This window comes from Oncorhynchus mykiss, chromosome 16, assembly GCF_057628025.1.
Source record: "Oncorhynchus mykiss isolate SJ-2025 chromosome 16, ASM5762802v1, whole genome shotgun sequence".
NCBI classification, from domain to species: Eukaryota; Metazoa; Chordata; class Actinopteri; order Salmoniformes; family Salmonidae; genus Oncorhynchus; species Oncorhynchus mykiss.
In genome coordinates, this window is record NC_143037.1 from 54,293,835 (window position 1) to 54,305,489 (window position 11,655).

An 11,655-nucleotide genomic window follows, 5' to 3' on the forward strand; every position below is an offset into this window, starting at 1 on the left:
CCTGACCCGAGGAGACCCACTGGCTATCTGAAGAGCAGGGCTGGCACCATCTGCCCTGGCTGGATCCTCACCCTAGCCCGGCAGATGCGGGGAGCTGGGATGTAGCGCACCGGGCTAAGCATGCGTACTGGAGACACCATGCGTTCTACCGCATAACACGGTACCTGACCAGTACGACGCTCTCTCTCTCCACAGTAAGTACGGGGAGTTGGCTCAGGTCTCCTACCTGACTTAGCCACACTCCCCGTGTGACCCCCCCAAAAATATTTTTGGGGCTGCCTCTCGTGCTTCCAGCCGTGCTGCCATGCTGCTTCTTCATACCGCCACCTCTCCGCTTTGGCTGCCTCCAGCTCTGCCTTGGGGCGGTGATATTCCCCCGGCTGCGTCCAGGGTCCTTCTCCATCCAGTATCTCCTCCCAAGTCCAATAGTCCTGATTGCGCTGCTCCTCCTGCTGCAGCCCGTGACCACGCTGCTTGGTCTTTTGGTGGTGGGTGATTCTGTAACGATTGTCTTCGGGTGAAAGAGAGGAGGACCAAGATGGAACTAAGGTCAGGGTGTGACATGAACGCTGCGCTTTAGTCAATGACTAGAATTCCCACGTCGGTACAGTTGAAGTCAGAAGTTTACATAAACCTTAGCTAAATACATTTAAACTCAGTTTTTCACAATTCCTGACATTTAATCCTAGTAAAAATGCCCTGTCTTAGGTCAGTTAGGATCACCACTTTATTTTAAGATTGTGAAATGTCAGAATAATAGTAGAGAGAATGATTTATTTCAGCTTTTATTTATTTCATCACATTCCCAGTAGATCAGAAGTTTACATACACTCAATTAGTATTTGGTAGCATTGCCTTGAAATTGTTTAACTTGGGTCAAATGTTTCAGGTAGCCTTCCACAAGCTTCCCACAATAAATTGTGTGAATTTTGCCCATTCCACCTGACAGAGTTGGTGTAACTGAGTCAGGTTTGTAGGCCTCCTTGCTCGCATATGCTTTTTCAGTTCTACCTAAAAATGTTTTTTGAGGTCAGGGCTTTGTGATGGCCACTCCAATACCTTGACTTTTTTGTCCTTAAACCATTTTGCCACAACTTTGGAAGTATTCTTGGGGTCATTGTCCATTTGGAAGACCCATTTGCAACCACGGTTGGGATGGTGTTCTTCGGCTTGCAAGTCTCCCTCTTTTTCCTCCAAACATAACAATGGCCATTATGGCCAAACAGTTCTATTTTTGTTTCATCAGACCAGAGGACATTTCTCCAAAAAGTACGATCTTTGTCCCCATGTGCAGCTGCAAACCGTAGTCTGGCTTTTTTACGGCGTTTTTGGAGCAGTGGCTTCTTCTTTGCTGAGTGGCCTTTCAGGTTATGTTGATATAGGACTCGTTTTACTGTGGATATAGATACTTTTGTACCTGTTTCCTCCAGCATCTTCACAAGGTCCTTTGTTGTTGTTCTGGGATTGATTTGCACTTTTCGCACCAAAGTACGTTCATCTCCAGGAGACAGAATGCATCTCCTTCCTGAGCTGTATGACGGCTGAGTGGTCCCATGGTGTTTATACTTACGTACTATTGTTTGTACAGATGAACGTGGTACGTTCAGGCGTTTGGAAATTGCTCCAAAGGATGAACCAGACTTGTGGAGGTCTACACTTTTTCCTGGGGTCTTGGCTGATTTCTTATGATTTTTCCATGATGTCAAGCAAAGAGGCACTGGGTTTGAAGGTAGGCCTTGAAATACATCCACAGGCTTACCTCCAATGGACTCAAATGATGTCAATTAGCCTATCAGAAACTTCTAAAGCCATGACGTAATTTTCTGGAATTTTCCAAGCTGTTTAAAGGCACAGGAAACTCAGTGTACGTAAACGTCTGACCCACTGGAATTGTGATACAGTGAATTATAAGTGAAATTATCTGTCTGTAAACAATATTTGGAAAAATTACTTGTGTCATGCACAAAGTAGATGTCCTAACCGACTTGCCAAAACTATAGTTTGTTAACTAGAAATGTGTAAAGTGGTTGAAAAATGAGTTTTAATGACTCTAACCTAAGTGTAGGTAAATTTCCGACAACTGTAGCTACGAACCTGGGAACTAGCCCAGCGTCATGGTTTCTCAGTAGAAATCCACTATTTCAGAGTAAATTGCTCTAGCGAAGGTTCTGCTGATTTATGGATTGCCGAAATATATCAAGTGTTTCAATACAATGCTTGAGGATCTCACATGAAAAGCTGTAAAAAGTCAACCCTGCCATAGACACACACACACACACACACACACACACACACACACACACACACACACACACACACACACACACACACACACACACACACACACACACACACACACACCATGCCTGTAAGGCAGAGCAGGCAGCAGCTGCTACCACGGGCGGATGAAGTAATGTTGCTTCTCCGCTAGCTGTGGGAACCTACGCCTGGAAAGACAAAAAATGTGGAGGATCCAAGATGCAACAGCCAAGGGCGCTTTGACGTTCCATTAATTAATCCCCCAGCACAACGTCCTCCACTACTGTGTACATGACCCACATGCTGAAAAAGATAAGCGGGGGGGATGAGGCTGCATGGCGAAAGGAGAGGGATAGGGGGAGGACCACCCCAAGCTTCCTGATTGGACTTATGGGACAATGTTAGAATCAACTCAGTTCTCATACTCAAGGTTTCCGCCTCCTATCCAGCCATCTCAATTACTGTACCGTCTGACTAGATGGAACAGGGAAAAGGGAAACCATTCCCAGAAAATCCCTGTTGTTCATTTATGAAGTGTTTTCGGAAAAGCAGGCCGCTGAGAGACGACCTCCATGCCTGCATGCAGCAGGCCAGTTAGTGGAGGTGCCCTTACGGATAAATCTGATCCTTTGTAGAGGCAGTATTGATCCAACAAAAGCTCACTACATGAATCAAGTATGAGCTCCGCTGCTTCCTCTCCCAGGCTCGGTTCAGTGCGATGGATGTGCTTCAGTGAAATAATAGCGCATATCCTCCATCACATGCTCACACACTGGCAACTGTGGCAAGGCTTGGTTACAGCAGTGGTCATTAAAACCACTCACAAATTCGCTATAAACCTCTTCTCTGCAGTTAGCATATTGTGGTTGGAATAGAGTATGTTTCAGTTGCATGGAATGGAGCTAGGCCTATATTTCGGATAAGATTGAGAATATTTGTAGTTGACATGCATGGTCTGAAATATTCATTTTGATTCTAACTCTTCTTAGTAAACCTTTGTCATGCACATAACATGTGTAATTCCTGCAGATGTTAGGCATATTTTCCCATGACACAACAATTTAACAACATAACCTGACTAATGTCTCAAAGTCTTGTTCTGTTGTGGTGGTATTTCAATTCCCTTAAAGAAAGGCGAGGCAACTTCCTGCCTACAGAAACCGACAACAACAAAATTCAAATCTGCCAAGACTGCCACTATTGGCTCTTCCCAACATGGGCATGCCTCAAGGTAGGGCCAAATTAGTGTCAGTCTTGAATCCTGGTGTTGTTGTTTCTGTAGGCAGGAAGTAACCCCACTGTGAATGCTGATGTCATTATGCTGAGTCTAACTTTAACACCATTCAGGGAATCACAATTCTGACTTAGGTGCCTCACATTAACAGCCAGTGCTGTGCTACAATAAGAGGTCTGATCAACTCCACTATATGTTGTGGCAATTCTTAAGCTATACGTCAGGTGTTAATAGCATGGTCCAAGTTGGCGGTTTGTGTTTTGCTGTCACTGCTGTGTGTCACAGGGACCAGCTCTCCTCCCCCTCCTGGGTTTAGCAGACTGCTGAGTACAGGGTGTTTGTAAGCACGCACACGCACGCACGCAAGCACGCACGCACGCACGCAAGCAAGCAAGCACGCACACACACACATACACACACACACAAACACACACACACACACACACACACACACACACACTTCTCCAGAGATGGGAAGCTCAGAGACGCAACACAGCCTCACACGACTCGTCTGAAGGTCCCTGGTACCAGTTGAAAAAATATATGGAAGTATATGTAGAGACTGTCAGTGCCAAAAATAAGGGGTTAAATACATGTAAAATAAATAAATAAAGACAAATGTTTCCTGATCTTTCATATATCTCTCAGATATAGGACAGACACTTCAGAACAAACTTCCTTTTCATTTTTTGGGGGGACTAACTGTTGTTTCATGTAGTATATCTATTATTCATGTGTTTGTATGGACTAATAGCAGTAAGGCCCAAAATATTATAATATAATATAATATAATATAATAATATATTTTTCCCCTTTCTATCCTTCAAGGGGTCTTAAAATGTCAAATCAAATAGCAAAATGATCCTCAGTATGACCTTCTTAAAACGATTCACTATATCTTAGTAGAACCCCCCAAATGTTTAATGTGTAGGATCCATTTATAATTTTCAGTTTCACTTTTTATTAGTCGTATGTACGAGATACATCGTCATAAAATGCTTACTTTCAGGTTCCTTCTCGAGAATTCAACAACAATTAGAAATAAATCAAGTTGATTTTAGTTCAAATGGTTATACATTCATTAACGAAGACACACACAAAAAATACCACCCTAAAACCCTCCCGAAGGATCCGGGCAGCCCTGCCAAGTCTTCCCCTCCAGCAACAGTAGCAGAGGCTGTCTGGTCTATCTAACTACTGCCAGGGCTCACCGTCGGGGACATCACATGTGTGACATCCATGAAAGGAGCTCAAGATAAGGCCCATTGATGCCAAGGAGGAGGAGAGCGGGAGGAATCCCTATTGGTTAAGATGAGCCATGCATGCTGACTGTATTATTCTATACCATCACAATGAGAGGGAGAATGAAGATTATCTTTAAATATAACAAACCATTTGGGGCCACTTTTAAAAATATGAATATCTTGGGGCACTCCCACACACTATGCATATAGGTCCCAGGAGACACCCTGGGGGTGGGGGGGGGGGGGGGGGACAAGGGAACAATGTCTACTTTGAGTTTATCTAATTTGAAACTGTTCACGATGAGTCAATCATCTATATTCCCGAAAATAAAGCATTTTTATTCATATTTAGTAGTAACTGGCTTTGGTATAATATGTACAAATAGGTGACGTGCTGTCCTACCACATTCTCGCTAGTCTGTGAAGAGGACAGATTAGATTAGAATAATGAGCAATACATTCGTGCTTGGTTAGTCAGTACTGTGTTGATTGTTTTGTCATTTCTAGACAGCCATATTTCCAGCCCAATGGAGGAACTTGTGCAGCAGGAGGTGTAGGAATTTGGTGTTACATTTGAAGAGCTTTTTATCTAAAACCCTATAAATCAATTTTCAGAAATGTTGGTCAAATAGCTTTTATTGTTTAAGGAATTTATGAAAGAGATTGGTGTGTTTTTCACTATCTAATCATGGCATGGGGTTGTTCAATGACATCCATGTATTTGCTTGAAATCTATCACTTGATGGTTTCATTTCAGAGAGAAAAAGAATTGTGTTTTCTTGCAAAATGCTATATAACCACTTCACTCTCAGATAATGTAGTACTGCTATGTTTTACACAGTCAAATGTAGCAAATAACATTTTTTTATACAGATTTGTGATACCAAATTTTTAAAAATAAATAAATGAATCAAAACAATAATATGGGATCTGTATGGAAAACATTTACATTTTAGTAATTTAGCAGATGCTCTTATCCAGAGTGACTTGCAGTTTGTGCATTCATCTTAAGATAGCCAGGTGAGACAACCACATATCACAGTCAAATATACAGGATATGCGAACATTCCATTCCAGCTAAACAATGGATGAATAGCGTTTTGCAACAACAACAAAAAAAACATTTTAATCAACACCTAAAATCTATGAATCAAAATTCTGAGAACACTAATATTTTACACACAGATGAAAGCCCCCATAAGCCACATGTGTCAAACTCAATGCACAGAGGGCCAAGTCTCTGCGGGTTCTCACTCCTCCCTTGTACTTGATTGATGAATTAAGGTCACTAATGAATAAGGAACTCCCCTCACCTGTTTGTTTAGGTCTTAATTGACAGGAAAAATCAAAGTCCTGCAGACACTCAGCCTTCCGTGGAATGAGTTTGACACATAAGCTATAATTTCTGGTGAAAAAACACAAATGTGAAATATTGGTGTATATAGTGAATTGGAAATAAGCTCTTCATTTGTAATCATCAAAGTATTATTCAATTAAACCCTGTGCTTGTATGTTCATTTTAGCCAATTAAACTGTAATTTCATTGATAAAAAAAAATGATATATACAAAAATAAGCTTCCAGTTGATGAGGTTGTTTGAACAAGGTCCAAAATGTCTCATTTCCATTCTACAAACAACAGATGTTAGCAGACACATTACTGTAGCTACTACACTATTTATGTTGCCTGTAGTATTTGACTATTACAGCAACACAAGGTGGTATTAAATCTTCATAGGTTAACATCAACAGCTTCTTATGCACTTTACTAGCCTAAACACACACACACACACACACACACACACACACACACACGGTAACACGCATAATGATATAATCACATGTTAGAATTAGGGAGACCAAATTGTTGTGGCTTTCCTCTAGGATCATGTTTCGTAAAATAACCAGAGTGATAACACTGAACAGTAATAACACAATAATAGAATCTCAATATGGAATGCTGCGTCTGAGAATTCTCAGAATTGTTTGAATAATATTTCAGCCTGATAAAACCAACTCATATATAAAGGTCATTAATGGCATTTTAAAGCAGGCCAGGAAAATGTGGTGGGTGTGTGTTGTGGGACTCGATCTCTAGCTCTCTAGCTGTGATGTCACTGACCTGACCCATCATTTTATAGGCGTTCTGCCTTTTCATTTCTAAATCTTCCAAAGCAATGATTGCTCTGTCCACAATTATTATCGTTTGACTGTGAAGTCAACCCTCAACATTATCCATAATGTCTAACTAACGTTGTTTCAGTGGGAAATAAATAAATGTCTAGTGATTAAAACCACAATTCAGCATGAAATCATATTCCAATTAACAGAGTCCCTCCCCATTCAGCGTTCAGTGAATCACCTGAAAAGCTTGTTCACTCCCATACTATTACTTTCCTAATTAAAGATTCCTTCTGAATAAAAAACGAATAAAACGCCTCTCTTCTACCTCTCACAGGGGGAACCTGTCTCAACCAACCAGCCTCATCCTATCTGAACACCACAGAAGTCAGTATACATCACTGGTTGTGTGGCTCTAATGGTGTGATGTTGAGTTCATGTAGAGTTGATGTTAAGTTGATGTTGAGTTAATGTTGAGTGTGTGAGAAGGGGTAACTAGTTCATTAGGGGCATTTAACTAGTTGTGCGTTCTGAGTAACAAGGTGTAGATGTCACTTGGTTTTTGATACTTTCCCATGTAACTGCTGTCATAAACATTAGCATACTTGGCAAGAGGGATGTGCTTACATTAGCTCTGCTCTAATGTGGGCAGCCACAGGAACAAACTTTAGAGTATCTAGTGGTGCCGGATGATGCTATCTCATAGACATATTAGCCACCTAATTCATGCAATAAATATGACTAGGCATGTAGACATTTTAATATGTATCAAAAACACAACATTGTCATATACAAGTAATGTCACCCATTTCAAGGGTTATTATGAACTGGGTGGTTCGAGCTCTGAATGCTGATTGGCTGAAAGCTGCAGTATATCAGACTGTATAACACGGGTGGAAAGCAGGTAGCCTAGCACTTAAAAGCATTGGGCCAATAACCAAAATGGTCACAGGTTTGAATCCTGAGCCAACTAGGTGAAAAATCTGATGATGTGCTCTTGACCAAGGCACTTTAACGCTAATTGCTCCGGTAAGTTGTTCTGGATAAGAGTGTCTGCTAAATGACTCAAATGTGTTTGACAAAACATTTATTTTTACTGTTCTATTTTCGTTGGTAACCAGTTTATAATATCAATGGCACCTCGGGGGTTTGTGGTATATGGCCAATATGTATTTATTTATTTTACCTTTATTTAACTAGGCAAGTCAGTTAAGAACAAATTCTTATTTACAATGATGGCCTAGGAACAGTGGGTTAACTGCCTTGTTCAGGGGCAGAACGACAGATTTGTACCTTGTCAGCTCGGGGATTCGATCTTAGCAACCTACCATGGCTAAGGGCTGTATCCAGGCACCTCGCGTTGCGTCGTGCATAAGAACAGCCATTCGTCGTGGTATATTGGACATGTATCACACCCCCTCAGGCCTTATTGCTTAATTGTAAACTGGGTATATCAGACCATATACCACGGGTATGACAAAACATGTATTTTTACTGCTCTAATTTAGTTGGTAACCAGTTTATAATATCAATAAGGCACCTCAGGGTTTGTGGTATATGGCCAATATACCACGGCTAAGGGCTGTATCCAGGCACTCCACGATGCGTCATGCGTAAGAACAGCCCTTGGCCATGGTATATTGGCCATATACCATTCCCCCTTGTGCCTTATTGCGTAATTATAGCATAGTCTCTTTGGAACAAGGTTGGCAGTTCTGGTACAACTTATGGTTTGTAATTCATACATATTGAACTTGTGTTAGGCAATGACAAAATATAGCGTGTGTGTGTGTGTGCGTGTGTGTGTCTCGACCTATTTGCCAGCTAGGGCTTGCAGTCGTGTCGTGCAACAGCATGTACGTTTGGCGACCCCCAGCGTGCGGTAAGTGAAAGTTTTGCTCAGTTTCTTCACATAGCTGGAAACCCGATTCTTCGTACGACTGATGCCCACATTCAAAATATTGAATGCACAATCTAAAAACCATTGTGACAGTAAAGACACCATAGAAATATATAAATAATATTTATGTATTGTGTGAGCCCTACAATTGATAAAGTAATATTAAATTCCAGCAGACGCTCATAACTCTTGCCATGGCGTAGTTTATAGAGAGCATTTGTCGATAGGGGCGTATGCAAATATGAAACAATAATATACTATAAATTGAAAAACACCAACAGACATGTTCCACTTACCATAAAACGTATATAATGCAAATTATATCAGGTAGAGACTAAATTATTCTTACCTGCGTGCAATACACCGTTTTATCCACATTTTCCCGACAACAATTTCGAGTCAGTTCTTCAGGTATTCTCCCATTTAGATGGCTTCCACAAAAGTCGATAGTGGCTAATACACTCAAGTGACGAACCTTACTCCAAATGTCATTAATGCAAACATTCTAAGGCTATATCCTTCAACATTGCGCATATACAATTACTCCATATATGATGTCAAGCCTGATATTACACCACCAAAGGAGAGAATAAGCAAATATCTTGGACGTTGCTTGCTTATTCTAACTTGGCAATTATCTTCCCATTAATTTGATAAGGTTGATAAGGACGCACCGAGTCCGTGGACAGGTGGTCCACTGTGCTTTTACCAAAAGGTGTCCTCTGACCACTTGTGTCGGTCAAACTTTGTCTTTATATAAATCATCGAATTTACTCCACTAGACAGTCAAAAAGCTATGAAAAAGAACACCAGAGAGGCAAGGTGATTCGTTGGCATCCTCAGTGGATTCGGCGCTGAAAATGACCACGCACTTTTCTACATTATTGAGAAGCAGAGCATAGCAAAACATCAGGAAATATACCCAGCTTGGACGGTTATAACAGTCAATCCCGAAAATATGCGCCGAAGAATTTCGAAATGCTGATAGGTCACCGTTGGCCAAAATTCCACATTTCGCACATCTCTGAATAAATGAATGTAAGTAGTAGGTTAAAATGTTTTTAAAAAGAAACAGGAGACTAGGTGAGAGAACGGGTTATTTTGGAAGAGAGTCTGTGAGCGCGTCAGCGCGAGATGTTGCGTGTGGTAAGCGGTATAGGGAAAAATAAGCACTTGTCATTTGAAGAGAGAGAGTGCAATATTATCACACCGTGCTATATCTCCGTGCCTTTCCGTTCCTCTCGCAGACTGAATAACAACCTGCCAGTCCTACTTCGGCTGACACCCATCTGACGTCATTTTAAAGTAAAATATGTGATATTGGAGACCACACTGCAAACTCAAACCGTCACTCTGGTCTTGCCCTCGGCCATCTGCACACCTGTATTACAAGATGTTGGAGGTAGGCAACCTCCCATCACATTAGACTCAACATACTGATATGACCACAGCGAGATAAGTGAAAACATTACATATGACAAGCTCAGCTCTTGCGTGATACAGAGAGAGCACGTGGTGGTCTTCTTTTGCACCTCAGGGTCAATGTGTCAAACAGGTGCAGTCAGCTGTTGAAATCACCTGTTATAGCCTATATGATTTACACAGCAAACATTGCATTACCAATTTGTTGTGTTTGAAGGTGAGCTATTAGGAATGTGAGAGTGCATGAGAGGTTGATTTCGCTCTATCGCTCTCTTGGTGGACTAACATTGACAGATAAAGACTCAAAACATTTATTTTGGTTGCCCTTAAGTTTTGCTCTATCATATTTCATTAACATTACCACAATCCTTTCATGTTTTATGGCGAAATGTAATTGTCTCTTGTAGAACTGATTTAACTCGGTGGAACTTGATGTGCACCAGATTAATTCATGTAGAATGAACTGACCAAATTTTGTTTGGACAAAGAGTTTCTATTGTTGTGGGCCAGAGGTCATTAGACTTATACCCAGCATACTTTGCAACTGTGCATTTGGACATTTACATTTACATTTTGGTCATTACATTTTGGCAGGTTAGGCAGTGAAATTAAGGTAAATAAACAACCACAAGTAAAGATGTAAAAGTTTATGTAACTGTTACTGAGAATGTGTTGTTGTTAAATTGGTCTGTGTGTTAGCTGGCAAACGCAACTGTCTCTCCAGCAGATGGAGGTTGTCATTTCTCTCTCTCTCTCTCTCTCTCTCTCTCTCTCTCTCTCTCTCTCTCTCTCTCTGTCTCTCTGTCTCTCTGTCTCTCTGTCTTTCACCACTCTAAAAAAGCTGGGTTAAAAGCAACCCAACTTGCATTATATCACTAACCCAGCGCTGGATTACTATAGCACAGTACACACATTTAGTTATTTTGACCAATCACCGCTGGGTTATGTGACTATCTCAATGGGGCTTATTTTGGATTGTTCTACTTTCTTTCTTGGTTATTGTTGTTAAAACATCTTTTGACCCAGCAGTGTGTTATTTCTTAGTTGTTTGAGCTCTGAGTCCTAACGCTGAACTCTAATCCTATGAGTAACTGGGCTATTACGCCATCACATTTCCCCCCTCTATCTCCCCTTCTCTTTCTATCTCATTCTTTCTTTTTTATTCATTTATTTTTGTGAAGTGTATTGAGATTCTAATTGATTTTGATTTTGATTTCCTCCCCTCTCTCTTTCTTTCTCACTCTCACACATATTACACACTGTGTGCTTGCATCCTTGTGTGTGTGTGTGTGTGTGTGTGTGTGTGTGTGTGTGTGTGTGTGTGTGTGTGTGTGTGTGTGTGTGTGTGTGTGTGTGTGTGTGTGTGTGTGTGTGTGTGTGTGTGTGAATCTGTCTGAGTGTATGTGTGTGAGAAAGAGAGAGTGTGTGACAGGGAGACAGAGAGAGAAAGACAGCGTTGATGAGGAGAGTGCTGTT

The 11,655-nt window shown here is 41.1% G+C and overlaps 1 protein-coding gene across 1 annotated transcript in view; it reads right to left on the minus strand.

Annotated features, from left to right (window-relative positions):
- ajap1 (adherens junctions associated protein 1) overlaps positions 1-10,200 on the minus strand; it is an 83,077-nt gene extending 72,877 nt beyond the window's left edge. Inside the window, exon 1 of the mRNA XM_021566322.3 lies at positions 9,107-10,200. Coding sequence (XP_021421997.1) covers positions 9,107-9,135 — 29 coding nt within the window. The 5' untranslated portion in view covers positions 9,136-10,200. The remainder of the gene's footprint in view (positions 1-9,106) is intronic.
- Positions 10,201-11,655: the final 1,455 nt, after the last annotated feature.